Source organism: Heteronotia binoei, chromosome 17 (assembly GCF_032191835.1).
Source record: "Heteronotia binoei isolate CCM8104 ecotype False Entrance Well chromosome 17, APGP_CSIRO_Hbin_v1, whole genome shotgun sequence".
In the NCBI taxonomy this organism is placed as follows: Eukaryota; Metazoa; Chordata; class Lepidosauria; order Squamata; family Gekkonidae; genus Heteronotia; species Heteronotia binoei.
Genome location: NC_083239.1, coordinates 13,368,657 through 13,390,669, shown reverse-complemented (window position 1 = coordinate 13,390,669; position 22,013 = coordinate 13,368,657). Strand labels below are relative to the sequence as shown.

The 22,013-nt window shown below is 49.5% G+C and overlaps 1 protein-coding gene across 1 annotated transcript; it reads left to right on the top strand.

Annotated features, from left to right (window-relative positions):
• The first annotated feature begins 588 nt into the window (after positions 1–588).
• Positions 589–1,763, top strand: C17H1orf216 (chromosome 17 C1orf216 homolog). The gene has a single exon (XM_060257917.1). The coding sequence runs from the start codon at positions 602–604 to the stop codon at positions 1,472–1,474; it is 873 nt and encodes a 290-aa protein (XP_060113900.1). The 5' UTR covers positions 589–601; the 3' UTR covers positions 1,475–1,763.
• The last annotated feature ends 20,250 nt before the right edge of the window (positions 1,764–22,013 follow it).

Here is a 22,013-nt window from a genome sequence, read left to right as displayed (position 1 = left end):
AAAAATAGCTAGTTGATAATATTTGATCAGTTTATTGACAGGTGTCCCAACACCGCAGGAGAGTGGTAAATATTAGACTTCAGAAGAAGAAGATGAAGAAGAAGATATTGGATTTATATCCCGCCCTCCACTCCGAAGAGTCTCAGAGCGGCTCACAATCTCCTTTACCTTCTTCCCCCACAACAGTCACCCTGTGAGGTAGATGAAGATACTGGATTTATATCCCGCCCTCCACTCCGAAGAGTCTCAGAGCAGCTCACAATCTCCTTTACCTTCCTCCCCCACAACAGTCACCCTGTGAGGTGGGTGGGGCTGGAGAGGGCTCTCCCAGCAGCTGCCCTTTCAAGAACAACCTCTGCCAGAGCTATGGCTGACCCAAGGCCATGCTAGCAGGTGCAAGTGGAGGAGTGGGGAATCAAACCCGGTTCTCCCAGATAAGAGTCCGCACACTTAACCACTACACCAATCCGGCTCTCCTTGAAGTCATTTTTAAACGCAGACTTTAGACGCAGAAAAGATTGCTGGTACTTTTGGGCATGTCACTTACATATTTCTTTCCTGTATTTCTCTTTCTCTTTTCCTTGGGTAGGAGGGTGGACAGATGTTTGCCATGTGTCAGCCAAAAGTACCACTCAACCCTCTTTTCCGTGAGGCAAACTCACAACTGGACACAGCCTACCTTGGTGCAAGGGAGAGTCATCCAGACAAGAACCTCAACTTCATGGGTGAGGAGGCCTATGACAACAATGAGAACTGGAGCCAAACTACACCAGGGATTCCAGTGCTGGGGGAACCAGAGATGCTTGAGGGTAATGCTGTTCAGGTACCAGATAATCAAACATTACTTCTACATAGGCAGAATACAAAGAGTAGGAATGTCCCCCAGGGCCTGAACTCTGACGGTGTGTCCCTTGCCTTTGAGGAGGAGGAAGATGTCCGCAGACCCCCGGAGGGAGCTGAGGTCAGTGGCTTAGAGCAGGAGAAACGTACAGCTGAGGAAAGGATTAAGCTGAATGGGAAGGTGGCCAGCTCCCCTTTAGAGGACAATGGTTATGCCAGCAGTTCCCTCAGCATTGATAGCCCTGACAGTGGGGGCGCCAGTGCCTGGGACGCGCCTGTTGTTGCTGTTGAAGACCGGAGAGATCATTCGGAGTCAAAGCTGCCTGATGCTGATCCTGGAAGGACCTCCCCAATTTCAGAGACCTTGTTCCCAGCACTTGCTGAGGCCTTCCGGAACCTTCAGGACAAGAAGAAATTCAAGGAGCGGGAGAAAGAGAAGCACCATGTCCACTTGGTCATGTACCGCCGCTTGGCATTGCTCCGCTGGATCCGCAGCCTCCAGCAGAAGGTGGTTGACCAGCAAAACCGGCTGCAGGAGAGCTTTGACACTATCCTGGACAACCGTAAAGAGCTCATTCGATGTGTTCAGCAAGGCGTGGCGTGTGCCAAGAACCCAGCACAGCCTGAGTTGTGAATGATGCTCTCCGTCTTTTTTTGTGAGCTTCACAGTGCTGCTTAGCCTGGTTTCCCAAGTGGGGAGGTGCTTACAGATTTTCAAATCTGCCTGCACCCTGTAGGGGAGGGTTATTTTTAGTGTTCAATGTTCCTTCCTATGCTATGCAAGAGCTTCACCAGATGATTATGCATGGGCACCCCTAAGGCTTGCAAAATGGCCCATAATTATTTATGAATAGATGTGACTTATATGCTTATTTCCCTCATCACTGTGGTGCATGGCTTCTGCTAGTGAATGCAAATGATAATGGGGAAAAATGGAAAATATAATCCTAAGGATATGATCTCACACATTGTGGGGAAGGACCTGGAAAGATGTCGGCTGCTTTGTGCATATGCTTAAGAAGTTGGGAAGGGGGCACAGAGCCTGTTGGATTAGCTAGCTGGAAGAAGGACCCACAGGTGCAGACTTCTTCATATCCCGGACATCAGGTAACCCAGAGACCAAATCCCGTGCCATGGCTTGTTGTGTAGTTCCTAGATCTGATGCACATCTTCAGGATGGGCAACTTATTGTTGAGGGAAGCCAGTTAGCTACCCCTCTGTGCTTCCAGATTGCTTCTCTGCTATCTACTTGATTCCCCCCTCCCACCCTGGCCTCCTGGTGAGTTCCCTCTCTCACCCTTTCATGCCCTTTGTCTCTCAAATGACCAGTGTCTTGTTGCCAAATCTCTATTTTTCATCTCCTCGGTTTCCAGCTATCTGCAGCTAATTCAGACGTGAGGGCCTAATTCTGGCAAAACTGGGCACTGGACATGAAAGAAAGTCTGGTGGGTTTTAGAATAGTTAGTATGTGGTTAGTTCTCAGAATTATTTTTCTGCTTTTTTTCAACTAGCATTGGGTTGTTGTTTTCCCCAACCTGGGCTGATTCAGCATATTGCCGAACAGTAGTTTGGGGAATGCATCACCTTGGGTCTAAAATCTGAGTCAACATGCCAGAAGTTGTGAAATAGTCAGACTCAGTTGCCCATCACACGTTGAACTATTTCACAGTATAATTTTTTTATTTTAAAAATCTTCCAAAATGACTCTGTCTTCCAAGGTTGTAACTTCTCAATTGTGCTCCCCCCCCCCCCCAAAAAAAAATTACAATTGGCAGTATCTTTCGCTGCTAACAGACGGGCATTTAGGGCATCCCAAATAGGGCCAACCCAAAAAGAACCACCCTGAAGCTTCCACATGCTCTCCGGCGAGGCATCCCCATCCTGTCTGCAAGGCGACTTGGCGCATTCAGACAGAAAGGCGCCTCAGAAGCCGGACTGCTCTTTTTCTCCCCTGAAGAGTCAAGTGCTTGTACGCTCATGTGCTCAAGCACTCTGGTTAGGTTTTACCCCCCCCCCCCCACCACCAAAAAAAAAAAAAAGCCAGAAATGGCTTGGGGCAGCTTGGTGGTTTCACCTTTCCGCTTCCAGACGCCAAAGAGGCGACTGGTGTGCAGCTCAAATATTTGCTGCTACTTCGAAAGTGGTAGCTTTTTAAGCCACTTTGAGGCCATCGGACAACGGGGTGAGTACGGGATGGAAAGGGAGGCAGATGCTTGTGTGTGGAAGGATTTTTTGGATTGATTTCTGAGTCAGCCCAAAGTGCCGGTCTGTAATCACCCTTTTTGCAAAAAGCTTTATTTCTGTGAAAGTAAAAATGATCTGCCCTCAGGGTCAACCTGCATATTATACAGTCGTATGTATGGACATATGAAGCTGCCTTATACTGAATCAGACCCTCGGTCCATCAAAGTCAGTATTGTCTTCTCAGACTGGCAGTGGCTCTCCAGGGTCTCAAGCTGAGGTTTTTCACACCTATTTGCCTGGACCCTTTTTTGGATATGCCAGGGATTGAACCTGGGACCTTCTGCTTACCAAGCAGATGCTCTACCACTGAGCCACCGTCCCTCCCCAAATGTAATTTTTTCCTGATTTTTTTTAAAAAGCGAGAATCAGCTTTGGGAGTTGAAGCAGTGGAATGGCAGGAAACAAAGGGTGATTGCTCCATCCTTTCCCTTCTTGACTTTTTCCTGCTAAAAATCTATCCTCCCTCAGTTGCTGTCTGGGGGAAAATGATTCTGGTATCTCATCTTTGTGATCTTCAGTCCCTAACCCACTGTCTTAAAACACTATTGCCCTGTTTTAACAAGTCTTAGTCCTATTTCCACTGTCTCATCCACTTACTAGAACTAACACCAAATACATACCCTGTTAAGAAAAGGACAGCAACACGTGCAAACCTACATGAATACATATCAAATGTATGCAAAAACCTTGTTCTAGTTTAAAAAGGGTTTTTTTTCCCCCTGATTGTGAGATATAGGATTTCTTTTTTGCTTTTAAAAGTTTTTCACCTATCGTGTTTCCTGTACTGGAAACAGGGGCTAGTGCAATCTGAAAGAAGTCTGGGAATTTAGAGCCATTGTGAATGTTTTTCTAAGCAAGTTATGCCAAATCATATTACTTTTACCTTTTGCTTTGCATGCAAAGGAAATCATTTGAGTTTTGGTTCCAAAAGAACTCTCGGGCATCAGTGCAATTCAGTTGTTTGCCATGTTTTGTGAGGTTATGCACGACTGCAAAGCATGCAGTCTTGGGCCTGCAGCCATGTGCATTGAACGGCGGTAGGTGGCTTGGCGTCTGCTCAACTTGTGAGGGCTGCAGCTGGTGGGTGCTTGTGCCTCATCCTTTTAATTGCTGAAGCAGCAGGTTCTTGCTCACCCTGGGCTTGCACGTGTTGGAAGACAGCAGATTGGATGAGAACAGATTGGACGTGTCTAACCTGCCCTAGAAGAACGGGCAAGATGGCTTGTTTCTCAGACCGAAATCTCTTGCAGTGTGCGAAGATCAAGGATACCAGAAGTCCCATCTGGTAGAAAAGACTTTGGCACATCTGAAGAGCAAGATCTGTCCTTGCCTGTCTTTCCAATGGGTTTTTGTCCTGGAGATTTTTGAGTGCTACTGCCACCATATTTGACATATAAAGAATGTGACTGCTTTTGATAGGATAAATCAAATAGACCTGAAGAAGGGCTGAAAAATGTGAGTCAGATTTTATTAATTATGCTTGGACTCTGGTCAAATGTTGTTGAGTATATCACAGGGTCAAGATTATCCCTGTGCAAGGGATGCATTCACCTTTCCCCTTGCTTTGGATAGCAACGGCAGGAATGGATGTCAACTGAGGCTTGTGAAATTCCAGGGGATATGGGGATGGAGCCTGGGGAGGGTGGGTTTGGGGAAGGGAAGGGAGCTCAGTGGGGTATGATACTACATAGTGCACCCTCTAATGCAGCCATTTTCTCCTGCTGAACTGATCTTTGTAGTCTGGAGATCAACTGTAATTCTGGGAGATATCCAGGCTGAACCTGGGAGTGGCAACTCTACCCCTGTGACTCATCTCTGATGGAATTAACATCACCCCCCTCCCCTCCACACACACCCCATTCACAGGTAGGCACCTTTACTCAGGAATCATGTCTTCTCCCAATTAGGGTTGCCAGCTGCAGCTCGGGAAGTTCCCAGAGATGTGGGGCTGGTGCTTGGGGAGGGAAGGGAGTAAAGAGCTGAAGTTTGATTTCCTGTGGTGAGTGACACCTGTAGTCAGAATTCAGTTTTAATTCTGGAAAAACTCCAGCCCGCCCCCCCTTCCCGGAGAATAGTAGCCCTACTGCAAATCAAGCCATGTGGTCTGGTTTCCAAGCAGGAAGACAGGATTTGAGAGGGGATGTTAGCTGGTATCAGAGTAACATTTGATCAATCAGACCTGGCAGTGATATTTTTAATCTTCTTCTCTAGAGTGACAGGTGCAGTCTGATACCACATAGCCATGTGCCCTGTGAAGCATCCTACCCATGACACAGAAAGACTGGGTGGGCTGTGTGTGCAAGACAGAGGAATGGATCGTGTGTGTGTTGCCCTGAGCTCCTTGTTCAGGAAGGATGGGTTAAACATGTGAGACGTTGGTTAGTATTTATGGATTAACCCTTCAGATGCTTGACTATTATATAACAACATTTGACCAGTGTTAACACTTGTCAATTGACAGAAAGGGTTCTATTGTGGGGGGACATTGCATTTGATCAAATACCAAGCTTATCATCAAGGCTGGTGCATGGGAGTAGGTGGGGTAGGTGGCTTCCTAGGGTGCTACTCCACCTGGGGGGCACCACGTGGTGCCCCCTTACACCCCTTGCCCATACAAAGCGCTCCTCCAAGCCTGCCTTGAAAGCAGGATTGGAGGAGCGCTGCAGAGTACACTATGCTCTTCAGAGGCTTCCTTGGGTTGAAAGCGGCCAGGCCCCACTAAAACTGCTAAAACAGTGCACTCTTCGGTGACTTCCGGTGACGTCATCGTGCTGCGTGCGCACAAAGGAAGCTTGTGGGGGGGAGAGCGCGGCGCAGGAGTCTGCCTCGAGTGGCAGAACCCCTAGCGCCTGCGCTGCTTATCATGACGCTGTTCTCCAGCATGAACATTAATGGGATCTCTTGTTTGTGTGAAGCGCCACACAGACACTGGGGCTGTACTGAGCATGTGTCTGCAGTTTGTATCATTTCCATGCACATGTGCTTCATGTTACTGACCTCAAGTTGGTTTAAATGGCATAAAAGTCTTATTCGCTGCAAGCATACTTTTTAAAGGGGGGAAATGAACTATTTTAAACATATATTTTAATAATTTACTACACCATCTTAAGCAGGGTTATATCCTTCTAAGCCCATTTAACGGATTTTCAAAGGGTGTAATTCTGCTTAGGAAAGCAGTGTCAGTGGCAAATCAGGAAACAAATATCCTTCCTGAATAGGGTTTGAGTGGGGGGAAATAGTCTGTCTTAAACTGAAGATGAAGAGAATGTAGATGATGCAGCCAACATCAAGGCAAAGAGGGACTTTGTTGAGAATTAGGGTTTGTAGAATCTTTCGGGCTCAAGTGCTGTGTTCTGCTGGAGAAAGTTTTTCTTCCAGACGTTTCGTTCTCGGCTACGGAGAACATCCTCAGTGGCGTTGCAGCCGGAGCAGGCGCTCTGACCTTCTTGGCTGCTGTGCATTGAGTGAGGACTGCAACGCCACTGAGGATGTTCTCTATAGCCGAGAACAAAACGTCTGGAAGAAAAACTTTCTCCAGTAGAACACGGCACTTGAGCCCGAAAGATTCTACAAACCCTAATGATGTTACCAGCCGTGAAAACCTGAAATCTTTGTTGAAAATGTTACGTTGACTGTATGTATTTTTTTACAGAATGGATTTATTGCATATCACATAGCCTATTTATATCAGGGAATGGGAAAATGCTGTAGATTAGAGCCCCGCTGATCAAATGGGAGAATGTATCATGTGAACTTTAGGGCTGCTGCCCTGGGTTGGGACACACACACACACACACACACACTGTCTCATGATATATCTCCCACTTGAATGTACTCCCGGCACTCCAAGGTCTGTATGTTCCATAGTTATTTTTGTTGAGATATCTGCACTCCTATTTTCTTCCCAATAGGACCTGAAGCGGCTTATAACACTGTTCTCACCTCCATTTTTTGCCTCACAACAACCCTGTGAAGTAGGTGAGACCGAAAGGGAGTGACTGGCTCAAAGTCACCCAGAAAACTTCCACAGTAGAGTGGGAATTCAAACCTAGTCCTCTTGGTTTGTAGTTCAGCAGTGTAACCACAAGATCACATGGAATCTTTTAAAAAATAAAGTGATACTTCATATGCGTGTGTGAAGGCTGCTAACCTTGGAGCAAACTGAGCAAAGCAGGGCTCATGTAGCTCAGCTTAGTCCTGCCTACCAGTGACCTTCCAAGGCAGCATCTCACTTCCTGTTCCGTTAAAAGGCCAGTCTGCCTTCTTGTTGGAGATGCACATTTAGCATTGTTGAACAAAAGCATGTACGGGTGCTAGTTAGAAACCCATGTGAACAGCAGGCAAAGGGCAAGGTAGATGTGTGTGTGTGTGGGGGGGGGGGGTTCATGTGCAAAGTCTGAGGCTTTTAACAGGGCCTCAGAAACCTCTTGAAACGACGGTTCCGAAGATTCCATGGGGGATGTCAAGAGGGATATAAAATTGCTGTATCTTTGTAGTGTAGATAAACAGATGTGTACTATGTGACAGGAGTTTTTGCACAATAAGTATGCACGTGTGTTACTTATTCATTGTGTATTCACACTCTACAATGGCCTGCCCTCAAAGGCCGTGCTTCGATTGTGGGATATTGCATCGTCTAAATACTGAAACTGGGAAATACAAGCATTCTGATTGCTTGCTGTTGTGGCATTTTCCCAGAATGTCAGGAGTGGAAACTGTTTGTCTCCTGGATTGATATTAGTGAAAATGCCTGCCTCCTGGGCCCAATTTTGCAAATGCCTTTGTTAAATCTTTGGTGGCTGGCTCTGTTGCCTATCGCAGTGCAATCCCAGCCCTACTCATCCACTTGCCAGAGCAACAGGGTATTTGAGAAGCAGGGTCCTCCCCAGCTTCCTCTCTAATGAGGTAAGATCCTACTTTTCTAAATAAAGTTATTTAGTGACTGTACTTTTCTAAATAAAGATACTACAAAAATGGGTTATTTCCCCCCTTTCTTGCTGAGATCTCAAACTCAACTGCCAAATTTGACTTTTTATCCTGGTTATTATCCAATTGCCATTAGGATTGCAAGCTTTGGGTTGGGAAATCCCTCGGGATCCAGGGTTGGAGGCTGAAGAAAGTGGGGCTTGGGGAGAGGAGAGACCTCAATGTGGCTGTAATGCCTCAGAACCCACCCTCTGATGCAGCCATTTTCTCCAGGGAAACTGATCTCCAGACTACAGAGCTTTCCAGATCCCCTAAGGATTGGCAACCCTGATTGCCATACATCTCCCACCCACCCAGAAGGTGGGGTGCATTCCATAGGTAGTTTCTAGCCACTTTTAAACAAGCTATGGGTGGTACAAAAGCTGAAACTGGTGGCTATAAGTATACTTTTTAAATAAAAATGCAAAGACATCTCCCCCATCCTTGCCCTTCCCTTCTGTCTTTTTGTTATATTACTTTTTATCATTTACCATCCTTTTCGAAAATTCTTTGGTTTGCACACACTATCATCCAGGCAGACTTGAATTGTTTTTAAAAAGAACCCTCTAGCATAGAGCAACAGCCTAGATTCTACAGGGATGGTTGCGCATGTGTGGTGTGTATCTGCACTATACAAAAAAAGATCCACTAAAGGCAGGCATTATAAGAGAAACCTTTGTACTGCAGGCAGGAATTTGCACATGGACAGAAAATCATCATTGAGAAATGTCACAGTGTCCCTGAAATGGTTAACACCTTGCTACCCTGAAATGTGTCAATGTACTCAATGTTATTGGCTTTGGGGTCTGTTATTGCTGTAATTCATCCGCAAAATATAATAAAGCTTCTATTATATGTATGGATAAAGACTGAAGAAATCAATGTGTCTTTTTCTTGAGTTATCTATATATTTTTTTCATAAGTCAAAACTGTATTGAAAGTTTGCATGATACATCTACAGACAGAGTTATCTACATTTTTCTGAAACCTGTTAAGAACTTCCCAGGTCTGACCTGAACATGGGAGGAAAACTCCTTGTAGGGTTGCCAGCATCCAGGTGGGGCTATGATAGAAGAAATATCAAGGTGAAACTATTAATACTTACTATTCTAACAAATCATTTATTACAAGAAAATTATAATAGCCTAATGTGAAAAACTCTATATGTTTAAAGGACTAGTAACTATTACAACGCATTCATAGGAGCGAGCCTACAACAAGGACCGAACTGACATTCCAAAGCCTCTGCTTCTAAACAGTCTGCAATAGAATGCAGAAGAGTGCACACAGGCACTTTACAGTCTGTGATGAATTAATTCTTTCACCAAGACTGCACACAGGCACTTCTTATGAGTTCCACGTGAAATGGCACAAAATCCTCACATCAAATGGATTACTCAACAGCCATGCAAACTCAGTCCTCTAATATTTCAGTGATGTGTAAGGATAAATAATAAGTTCATCCACACAGAGCTAATCCATGTTAGCTGGTACCAAACATTTCATTGCCTTTATCAAGACTGATAGCTTTTAAGTGGAACCCAAAAATCCTGTCATTTCCTCACAGGGCTCTAGCTCATGCTTGTCAGATGAGGCTTGTGCATGTGTGAATCTGCTTTTGGAGGTGTAATCAGGAGAAGCGAGTGATGGAACAGGTTCCCGAAGGAAGTTGTGGCACTCACTGATTAAATTCTTCAGGTACCCAGAACAATGTGTTAAAAATCATAATGGGTAGTTTGCCCCTTAGATTTTCAGACACCAACAGGCTGATTCAGCACAGGCCGGTGGAGCTCCGAGGAAGGCAGATTTTCTTGCACTATTTTCCAATCCCAAATGGTTCTGGAGAGCTGCTGTTTGTCACATGAGGAAGCTTGTGTGTCCTGATGGGTTGGCAGCCCAGGTCAAATTCTGGGCAAGTAGAAATTTTCACAGGTGAGCACTTTTACTCCTGCCCATGTTTTGTTTAAAATCAGAGCCTGAAACTCTACCCTTGGAATTTTGTGGTGCAAATTCAAACTTATTCCAAATATAGACTGTGTTTTTGGCTTCAGTAACTCTGAATTCCAACAGAGAAGAGGAGGAGGAAAAGAAGGAAAAGTCAAGTTCAGAAGAATTTAATCTCTGCAAAGCCTTAGGCAGAGTCAACTTTCAGTCACAGCTCAAGTGGCTTTAGCCTCCTCTAGGAAGCACATGGAGGCTGGCATCCCAAACTTTGGGTGGGGTTTCCAACTCCAGGTTGGGAAATTCCAGGATATTTGCAGGTGGACACTGAGGAGTTTGGGGATGGAGGAGCATCAGTGTAGTGCCTCAAAGTCCACCTCCCAATGCAGCCATTTTTTCCAGAAAACTGATCTCTGTCATCTGGAGATCAGTTGTAATGCTGGGAGATCTTCAAGCCTAATTGGAGGGTAAGCCTAATTTTTTTCTGGAAACTCTCAAATGTACACCTGCTGACAGGTGACCTGGAGAGAGATCTAGGTACAGTGTAGTGTGGAGTTGAACCCTTATCTGGATTACTTCTGTCATATTTACAAGGCTAGTTAGAAATCATGTATTACTGCTTAAAGCTCTTGATCTGAGAGCCTCTCAGACTAAGCAATCTGGGCCTAGAATTCACAGAAGGCTGGGATTCCTTTGTTTGCCTTGGTCAAATACTCAACACAGATACTAATTTCCAAGCCAAATATTGTGAAAACCCAGGTTATTTTCTCAAGCAGCCAAAGAATAACTCGGCAACTATATCAAAGCGGTGGAAGTGCCTCTGTAAGCAGCCAGCTTCCTTTCTCGATTAAGACTGAAATCCTGTCTGTTCCTGTCTAGAATGTTGTTTATGGCCTCCTGAACTTCAGTGAAGAAAAGATTATTCTTCCCTTAACCCTCTCTTCCTACCTCTTCCAAATGACCGAATAAGATACCCCTCAGATGGAGTTACTGCCAGCTCTGAGTTGGGAAATACCTAGGGATTTGGGGAGTGGAGGGTGGGGTTTGGGGAGAGAAGGGAAGAGACTTTAAGGAATAATGCCATAAAGTCCACTTCCAAAGCAGCTATTTTCTCCAGGGGAACTGGAATCTGCAGTCTGGTGATGAACTTTAATTCCAGGGGATCTTCAGGTGCCACTTGGAGGTTGACAACCCTACCCTCAGAAGATAAAATGGTGATACAAAAACCCCACTTTGAAAAACAAATTCCCTTGCTCATGGAAGATATTACTGGTGCATTTCTTAAGTACCCACTTAACATGTCATTGTTATTTATTTATTTACTACCATTGGCTAATACAATTTTGCTTTCACTTGGCTTAGAAAAGGGGAAATACGCCTAAGGCCGGATGTTACTGTATGGGTGGGAAAGAATCACAGAGACCCAAATGGAACAACTGCTTAAGGGAAATGGATTCTGACAGTTGTATACCAGTTTAACTGATATGGTAGTCTGGTGATGCTACTTCACCATCTTTCTCCCCCTGTGCAGAACTGCGGTTCCCAAGGGTTCTCAAAGGAGAGAAGATGACAATGATATCTGTAGCGTGTATATATGTCCTGTGAAATTAGACTTGCTAACCTACAGGTGGAGCCTGGAGTACTCCACTATAAGGCTCAGTTCCCATGGAGAAAGTGGCAACCTTGGGTGATGGACGCAAGAAGCTGAGCTGTAGCTGATGAAAAATTGCTGCTGGAGATGCTCTGCGTCCCTCTTTTTGAAAATTGTGTAAAGAATCTATATAATTGAATCAATATTAGTCCCAGGTCTGATGAAGACTGGAAAGAGACAAGTACTTAACCGATTGGCTTGTCACCACACTACTTTGGGACTTGAATATACATGTTTTGGACATTTGGACTGGTTTCTATATACTTCTTAGTAAATTGGTCACTAGCTTGCATTTTTTGTTGTGTTATCCATTATAGTGACCTCTCTCGGATTGTATTCTCTTCAGCCTCCAGGTGGTGCCTGAAGATTTTCTTGGATTACAACTGATCTCCAGGTAGAGTTGCTAGGTTCCTCCTGGCCACTGGCAGGGAATATGGGGCTAGGGCTGCTGGATCTTGGTTGGGAAACTCCTGGAGATTTGGGGGTGGAGCCCAGGGAGGACAGGAACCTACCTGGAATAGAGTACCCTCCAGAGCATTTATTTTCTCCAGGCAAATTTATCTCTATAGTCGAGATGGCCTGTAATTCCTGGGGATCCTCAGGTCCCACCTGAAGACTGGCATCCCTATCTCCAGGTGCTAGAGATTAGTTTCCCAGGAGAAAATGGCTGCTTAGGAAGGTAGACTGTGTGCCATTACGCCCTGTTGAAGACCCTCCCCTCCCCAATCCCCACCCTCCAGACACTTCCCAACTGATAGTTGGCAGCCCTGCTCTGCCACCTTTAATGTGCATTTCTCAAGGGACTGTTGTCAAAGGGACAGATCATGCTACACAATGGGTGCAATCACACAAGCAGTTTGGCCTGACATAACTGCCCCTCCCCTCTGGATCAAATGGGTGTGATCAAATGCGCACATCTGGCTCCCATGCTCCCCCTCATCCCTTCCTTGCACTAAAACAACTCCCACGTGGACTAAATAGCCTCTGTTAAATTCCAGTGGCTATCTTGGCAAAATGCTTCCATGGTGGGGATCACTCCACTTCTGGCACATCCTCCCTCCCCTCAACCCCTCTGGTGTGCATTTCAGCACCCTCAGAGAATGTGGCCCAGGTCTGTGTGCGCACTCATCTGCTGCTCACGCATGGTGGACATTTTAAAAAAAGAACTAACCCAGCCACGGGTCTATGGCTGCAGTGTGTTAGTGAGGTGAATGACCAACCATGGGCCCATGGTGCTATGATGCCAGCTTAGGGGGGCACTGTCTAATCAGCATAAACTGCACCAAACTCAATTTATAGTTGAGATACTGCCGTGGCAACCCGCCTGGCTAACCGCAGCCAAATAGTTGGCTCCCTACAATGTGAAGAATCTTCTTTGTTAGAGATGCATTGGATTGAATGTCCTGCTCTGGCATGCCTGCTGTGTCATAAAACAGCTGACGAAGAGGCTGCCATTGAAGAGAGAGCTGTTTTGGGTGAGATGTTGTGATTGGAATAATTATGTCAGCTGAATGTCTGCCTCACAGCCACTAGCAGCCTGGGATCCTTCACAGGTATCAATCAATCAATCAATCAATCAATCAATCAATCAATATATTTATTACGATTGATTCACAGGTATCAAGGTAGCAATTCCACCTTAAGAGGGTAAAGTGAACCCCCTGGAGGCTGCCTAGATGTCTCTAGAAGATGTGCAAGATACAGATGTAGAAAAAGTTGAACGGAAAGTATACCTTCTCTGCACAAGGCGACAAAGGGATAAATTATGAAGCTAGCTTAAGGAGAAAGTCAGGTCCATGCAAAGCATTTGAGCTACCCTTGAATTCGTCTTTGTTTTGTCTGAGCTTTGAGATGGCCTACCCCATATGGCTAAAGCAAGGAATAAATGAATAGAGCCAGGCCCCAAACAGGCACTAAGGGCCTAGAGCAGTGGCCTGACCAGAGAGCCGCTTCGCTTGAATTTCTAACACACGATTTGCAACTCAAATCAGCCAGAATGTCAGCCTTCCTCTTGTCTTCTTTGCTGCCACAAAATGGCTTGAAGGGGTTTTGTGGTGGGGCTATATTTAGCTTTCCGAAACAGAAGTCACTGCTGCAGAGCTAAAGACAGGAATACGGTCAGGATCTAAAGGGCTGTCTATGGTTTTGCTTGGGTGCAGCCTGCAAGGGTTGTCATAGGTCCTGTGTAGCTAGGGTTGCCAGGCTGTGCTGGGCAACTGGTGGGAGTTGGGTTGCCAGTGTTCCCCTGTCGACCAGCGAGGAATGGGAGGGTAGGGTTGCCAGATACAGGTTGGGAAACTCATTAAGATATAAGGCTGGATCCTGGAGAGGACAGAGATCTTAGTGGAATGCAATGCCATAGAGTCCAAACTCTAAAGCATCAATTTTCTCTAGGAGAAGTGATCTCTGTAGACTGGGGATGAGCTGTTTTTTAAGGTTTTTTTTAGTTTATTTATGATTTATATCCCGCCCTTCCCACCAAGTGGCTCAGGGCGGCTCACAACATAAAATCCAACACAAAAATTACCGTATTTTTCGCACCATAAGACGCACTTCCCCCCCCCCCCAAAAAAGTGGGGGGAAAGTGTGTGCGTCTTATGGAGCGAAGGTACCGGTACCTACCTTCCTGGGGGGGGGGGCGCGATCCGCTGCCTCCGCCTCTGATCCCGGCGCTTCCCCTGCGCCTGCCTGCCTGGCTCCAGCTCTGACGCTTACAGCAAGCGCCAGGATCGCTCCCTCTGCCCTCCGATCCCTGCGCTTGCTGTAAGCATCAGAGCTGAAGCCAGGCAAAAAGGCACGGAGGAAGCATGCTGCCCCCTCCACAGCCGGCGCTTGCAAAGCACTGGGTTTACGGAGGGGGCGGGTGCTTCCTCCATGCCTGCCTGCCTGGCTTCAGCTCTGATGCTTACAGCAAGCGCCGGGATCGGAGGGCAGAGGGAGCGATCCTGGCGCTTGCTGTAAGCGTCAGAGCTGGAGCCAGGCAGGCAGGCACGGAGGAAGCGCCGGGATCGGAGGCAGCGGATCGCCCCCCAGGAGGAAGGTGCGTCCTAGTGTCCGGAGTGCCTTATGGTCGAAAAATACGGTAAGTTTCAGCATTTAGCACAGTTAAAACATTAAAACATTAGGAATAACAGAAGTCTAATAGTTTCTGTGCCGGTTAGTTATAAGCCAGCCGGAAGAGGGTTGTCTTACAGGTAGAGTGGCCAGACCGTCCCCGGTCTCCCGGGACTTTCCCGGTTCTGGCCCCCAATTCCCGGCTCCCGGGCTGGCTATACCGAGACCATTAGAAGTCCGGTATAGCCAGCGGGGAGCCGGCGGGTCCGCGGCGCAGCGGGCGGGGAAGGCGGTGAGTGAGGGAGCCAGCGTCCCTGCGCGTGCGCAGACCGCCGTGCGCTACGCGCAGGGACGCTGGCTCCCTCACTCGCCGCTTCCCCGCCCGCGCGGGGCCTGGCGGCGGTGGCGGAGGCCGGGGAGGCCGCAGAGAGGCCGCCGCTGGTCCCTGGAGGGCCTCCAGAGGCCCGCGGAGGCCGCGGAGAGGCCCGCCGCTGGACCCTGGAGGGCCTCCAGAGGCCAGCGGAGGCCGCTGAGAGGCCGCCGCTGGTCCCTGGAGGGCCTCCAGAGGCCCCCAGAGGCCGCGGAGAGGCCGCCGCTGGTCCCTGGAGGGCCTCCAAAGGCCCGCGGAGGCCGCGGAGAGGCCGCCGCTGGTCCCTGGAGGGCCTCCAGAGGCCAGCGTAGGCCGCGGAGAGGCCGCCGCTGGTCCCTGGAGGGCCTCCAGAGGCCCGCGGAGAGGCCGCCGCTGGTCCCTGGAGGGCCTCCAGAGGCCCGCGGAGAGGCCGCCGCTGGTCCCTGGAGGACCTCCAGAGGCCCGCGGAGGCCGCGGAGAGGCCGCCGCTGGTCCCTGGAGGCCCTCCAGAGGCCCGCGGAGGCCGCGGAGAGGTCGCCGGTGGTCCCTGGAGGGCCTCCAGAGGCCAGCGGAGGCCGTGGAGAGGCCGCCGCTGGTCCCTGGAGGGCCTCCAGATGCCAGCGGAGGCCGCGGAGAGGCCACCACTGGTCCCTGGAGGGCCTCCAGAGGCCCGCTGAGGCCGCAGAAAGGCCGCCGCTGGTCCCTGGAGGGCCTCCAGAGGCCCGCGGATGCCTCGGAGAGGCCGCTGCTGGTCCCTGGAGGGCCTCCAGAGGCCAGCGGAGGCCGCGGAGAGGCCGGCGCTGGTCCCTGGAGGGCCTCCAGAGGCCCAGCGGAGGCCGTGGAGAGGCTGGCGCTGGTCCCTGGAGGCCCTCCAGAGACCAGCGCCGGCCTCTCCGCCGCCTCCCCGGCCTCCGCAGCTGCCCGCCAGCCCCGCCAGCAGCACCAGCCGCCCGGAGGAGAGGCCGCCACCCCGCCCTGGAACAAGGTAAGCAGGGGGGGGGGGGCGAAAGCCGGGGGGGCGGCTGGCGGGAGGGGGCAGCCGGCCGGCCTTCCTTCCTTCCTTCCCTCCCTCCCTCCTCCCTTCCTTCCTTTCTTCCCTCCTTCCCTCCTCCCCTCCTCCCTTCCCTCCCTCCCTCCTCCCTCCCTCCCTTCCTTCCTTCCTTCCTTCCTTCCTTCCTTCCTTCCTTCCTTCCTTCCTTCCTTCCTTCCTTCCTTCCCTCCCTCCCTCCTTCCCTCCCTCCCTCCCTCCCTCCCTCCTCCCTTCCTTCCTTCCTCCCTTCCTTCCTTCCCTCCCTCCTCCCTTCCTTCCTTTCTTCCTTCCCTCCTTCCCTCCCTCCCTCCTCCCTTCCTTCCTTCCTTCCCTCCCTCCCTCCCTCCTCCCTTCCTTCCTTCCCTCCCTTCCTTCCTTCCCTCCCTCCCTCCTCCCTTCCTTCCTTCCTTCCTTCCTTCCTTCCTTCCTTCCTTCCTTCCTTCCCTCCTTCCCTCCCTCCCTTCCTTCCTTCCCTCCTTCCTTCCCTCCCTCCTTCCTTCCTTCCCTCCTTCCCTCCCCTCCTCCCTTTCCTCCCTCCTCCCTCCCTCTTTCCTTTCTTCCTTCCCTTCCTTCCTTCCTTCCCTCCTTCCCTCCCTTCCTTCCCTCCTTCCTTCCTTCCTCCCTCCCTCCTCCTTCCTTCCTTCCCTCCCTACCCTCCTCCCTTCCCCCCTCCTTCTTCCCTCCCTCCTTCTTCCCTCCCTCCTTCCTGCTTTCTTCCTTCCTTCCCTCCCTCCCTCCTCCCTTTCTTCCTTCCTTCCCTCTTCCTTCCCTCCCTCCCTCCTTCCTTCCTTCCTTCACTCCTTCCCTCCCTCCCTCCCTCCTCCCTTCCTTCCCTCCCTCCTTCCTTCCTTTCTTCCTTCCTTCCTTCCCTCCCTCCCTCCCTCCCTTCCTTCCTTCCCTCCCTCCCTCCCTCCTTCCTCCCTCCCTCCCTCTGGCCACCCCTGGAGTAGACAATACTGACTTTCGTGGACCCAAGCACTGATTCAGTGTAAGGGAGCTTTGTGTTTGTGACTGGACTAGACAATACTGACTTTCGTGGACCAAGCACTGATTCAGTGTAAGGGAGCTTTGTGTTTGTGACTGGACTAGACAATACTGACTTTCGTGGACCCAAGCACTGATTCAGTGTAAGGGAGCTTTGTGTTTTTGACTGGACTAGACAATACTGACTTTCGTGGACCCAAGCACTGATTCAGTATAAGGGAGCTTTGTGTTTGTGACTGGACTAGACAATACTGACTTTCGTGGACCCAAGCACTGTTTCAGTGTAAGGAGCTTTGTGTTTGTGACTGGACTAGACAATACTGACTTTCGTGGACCCAAGCACTGATTCAGTGTAAGGAGCTTTTTGTTTGTGTCTTCTGGTGCAATTTTGTTCTCAGATCCCTGTATTTACTTCATCAGTATATGGGATAAGGCACTTTCTCAACTATGCTGCATAATGCAGCCTATTTATTTTGTCCTGTTTGCTCTGTTGGCTCTATCGGTCCCATTGTTGTGGGGCCCAGGGGGCCGGCGCAGCGGCCCGCTGAAGCAGCCTGTTGGTCACTTCCGGGTTCCTGTCCTGCATCTCGACCTGTGTTATTAGTGACAGGCTGCTTCGGCGTGCCGCTGCGCCGGCCCCCTGGGTCCCACAACGATGGGACCGATGCCACAGGGACGGGCTCGAAACACTCTATAACCCCTCAAAAGAACAGCAGTCTAGCTCGCTTCCCCGAGCCCTGCCGCCATAAGCCTCAAGGGGGCTCATTTTGCGGCATCTCCCGGCGGGAGGGTGGCACCCGCACGGGACACATATCAAATGAAAGAGGGGCGCAGGGCTATCAGAAACAGCCGGCGGGAGGGAGTCGGAGACCACCCCACTGGGGGATCCACACCCGAAAGTGATGAAGGTGGCGCAGATAGAGCCAACAGAGCAAACAGGACAAAATAAATAGGCTGCATTATGCAGCACAGTCTCACTGGAATCTCACTGGAATCTGACTGGCTTCTCAGCGTGGAACCCGTTCTCTCTAGTCTTTTCACTTTGAAAAAAGTAAAAAAAAAGAGTTTTATTTAACTTTATTTCCCCCTTTCCCTCTCTATAAATAATCTTGGTGTTTCCGGCGGTGATATTTGGGGGATTTTTGGGGACGTCACAGGAAGTGCTGTGAAGTCACTTCCTGTTTCCGGCAGTGGCATTTGGGGAATGATGTCATTTGGGGGAATGATGTCATTTGGGGGAAATGATGTCATTTGGGGGAAATGATGTCACAGGAAGTGATGTCACTTCCTGCTTCCGACAGGTGGCGCGGGGGGAATGATGTCACAGGAAGTGATGTCACTTCCTGTCTCCGGCAGGTGGCACGGGGAAATGATGTCACAGGAAGTGATGCCACTTCCTGTTTCCGGCGGTGGCATGACATCACTGGAAGTGATGTCACCGGAAGTGACATCACTTTCTGTTTCCGGCGGCGCACACCGCTCCATGCTGCGCACACACACATTCCTTCCCCCTCAAGGTGTCCCTGGCTGGCCTGCAGAAATTATGGCCACCCTACTTACAGGCCCTGCGGAACTGAGCAAGGTTCCGCAGGGCCCTCACCTCTTCCGGCAGCTGGTTCCACCAGGAAGGGGCCATAACAGAGAAGGCCCTGTCCCTGGTAGATTTAAGTGGGCTTCCTTTGGCCCGGGGATAACGAGAAGGTTTTGGGTTCCCCATCTCAGTACTCTCTGGAGAATATGTGGGGAGAGACGGTCCTTCAGGTAGGCAGGTCCTAGGCCACATAGGCTTTAAAGGTAATAACCAGCACCTTGTACCGGACTCGGTATATTATTCTCACCCTCTCCCGCCAGGCGTCCTCCGGTCACACCTCGCCTTGTCGGTGGTCTCAGTCTGTTCCCAGCTCCTTGTTCTTCTGTCCACAGTCTCCAAATGTCGGGGGGGGGGGCGTCGTCCCACTGGTAGCCCAGCCACCCTGGTACTTTGCCCACCTTTCCCACAGCTGCACCGGAGCGCCGCCGCGGAGCTCCTCCAGGCCTACACACCCTCGACCAGAAACGCCGTCGCTCGCTCCTTTGAGCGTTGTTCACGTTCTCGCCTGGTGCCGAACACCATCCACCCTCCGGCACTCAACCTGTAATTCTGGGATTCCCAGGTCCCACCGGGAGATTGGCATCCCTAGATGGGAGGTTGAGGGCAGGGCCATGAGGACCATGACACTGGCTGCCCCATTATAGAGTTTCTGTTAATTCCCAGAGTTACCCTATGTCATTTCTAGGGTTCCCCTGGAAAAGATATAGCAACAACACTTTCCTTCACCTTAGTCTGGAACCCAAAGCTCTTTGCAGAAGAAGGAGGAGGAGACAAATGGTGCCACACCATTAAAAAAATCCCCCACTATCGCTTGGGGTGGCAACAAACAATTAGAGCTGCCAGTGAAGCCTTTCACTATTGAAGGAGGCCTGACAGCTCTGTATGCAACATGTATGAGGGGCTGTGTGTGGTGTTGCCAACCTCTAAGTGGTGGCTGGAGAACTCCCAGAATTACAACTGATCTTTAGGCAATGGAGATCAGTTCATCTGGAGAAAATGGCAGCTTTGGAGGGTAGACTCTTTGCCATGGAATTATATTCCCCCCAGAGCTCCCCCCTCCCTAAATTCTGCTTCCCCCTGGCTCTGCCCCCAAATGATTCCGTAATTTTTCAAGTCAGGGTCTGATTCAAGGTCATACAAAATGGCAGCCCTAGTTGTAGGGCTTCCCTTCTGGAGGGAGGCTGCCATTTTGTATGACCTTGAATCAGAGGGTTGCTGACCTGCAGATGTGGCTTTGAGATCTCTTTGAGTTCCAATTGAACTCCCAGAGTTCCCCCCAGAGCTCCCCCCTCCCTAAATTCTGCTTCCCCCTGGCTCTGCCCCCAAATGATTCCGTAATTTTTCAAGTCAGGGTCTGATTCAAGGTCATACAAAATGGCAGCCCTAGTTGTAGGGCTTCCCTTCTGGAGGGAGGCTGCCATTTTGTATGACCTTGAATCAGAGGGTTGCTGACCTGCAGATGTGGCTTTGAGATCTCTTTGAGTTCCAATTGATCTTCAGGTTTCAGTTCTCTTGGAAGTTGCCAGGAGCCCTCTGGCAACTGCGGGGGGGGGGGGGGGAGTGAGGAGACTTACCAGCAGTGGGGGGAGGCCTAGTCTGATGTGGTAGCAGTGTCAGTAGTGACATGACAATGTCACTTCCAGTACACAACAGAAGTTATGTCATTATGATGCCACTGATGAGGGATGCTCTGATATTTGGGTAACAACTCTATAGTAGGAGTTGATTTTACCATAGAGTTTTTGACCAAATACCAGAGTGTCTTGCATTGCTGACAATGGTACATCCTGGAAGTGATGTTGCTGCTGTGTTGCCAGCAGCATTGCTGCCACACTAGGCTAGGCCCTCCCTCGCTGCTGGTAAGTCCCCCTACTGGCTTGCGGACTGGCAGCAGGGGGGAGCAGCTGAGGGCAGGTGATTGGCAGCCCTACCTGGCTCAGTTGACTGCTTTCAAGAGTGAGTTTGGTGTAGTGCCAGTTTGGTGTAGTGGTTAAGTGTGCGGACTCTTATCTGGGAGAACCAGGCTTGATTCTCCACTCCTCCATTTACAGCTGCTGGAATGGCCTTGGGTTAGCCATGTCTATTGCAGGAGTTGTCCTTGAAAGGGCAGCTGTTGTGAAAGCCCTCTCAGCCCCACCCACTTCACAGGGTGTCTGTTGTGGAGGGAGAAGATAAAGGAGATTGTAAGCCTCTCTGAGTCTCTGATTCAGCAGAGGAGCAGCTGAGGGTAGGTGATTGGCAGCCCTAACTGGATCAATATAGGAGATTGTAAGCCTCTCTGAGTCTCTGATTCAGAGAGAAGGGTGGGGTATAAATCTGCAGTCCTCTTCTTCTGAGCCCTATAGCATTATACCTACTGAAATCCTTCCCCTCCCCAAACCTAGCTGAACCCAAATTCCCAGGAATTTCACAATGCAAAGTTGACAACCCTTAATGCTGAAAACCTGTGGGAGTTTGAGAGGGGGCGGACATTAACCAAATCAGCTTTGCTGAATGCTGGGTGCAGACACAGAACTGATATCCCTGTGACATTCTAGGGATTTCCGAGATCTATATAATAAAGGCCATAGAGATTGGGGGGATTTGTAGGCTATTGCTCATCACAATGATCTCCACACAGAAATAATGTTACTTTGTCAAATGATGCTAACCCAAACATTTTCACCCCACTGCTTCAGAGCACACTAGTGGGGATATGCCCTCGGATAGAGGGCAAATGGCAGTCCTATTGGCTTATCATCTATATGGTTTACATTAACACATTAATAATTTACTAGCTTTTGCCTGTTGGCTTTTTCAAGAAGACACACATGCTTGCCTCTGCTTCTGTTCACACATACATTACAAAGAGGTGCACCGTTCCCCTGAAGTTCAACAGAGATTATCCCAGCATTTTCCTTTACTTCATTTAGCAAGCCGCTTTGGTGTTGAGGACCAGTTTAGTGCAGTGGTTAAGGGCACAGATCTACTCTGGAGAATTGGGCTTAATTCCCCACTGCTCCACATGCAGCCAACTGGGTGACCTTGAGTCAGCCACAGTTCTCTGAGAGCTCTCTCAGCCCCATCCAACTCACAGGGTGTCTGTTGTGGGGTGAGGAAGGAAAGGAGATTATAAGTCACTCTGAGACTGAGTGAAGGGTGGGTATAAATCCAAACCTTCTGCTTTCTATAAAGCAGAGCTGTCTTCCCAGAGAGGCATCCCAAGGAGCTGTGCTAAGGTCCCACTCTGTTCACATATCCTGAGCAAACATTTTAGAGAGGGAAGCATACACCTGTGTGATGAGAAGCTGAAAATTGGCCTAGATCATTCCCAGGCTGTGGTCAAACAACATACTTAGTGTGATCTGGCCCCACCTCTAATTAA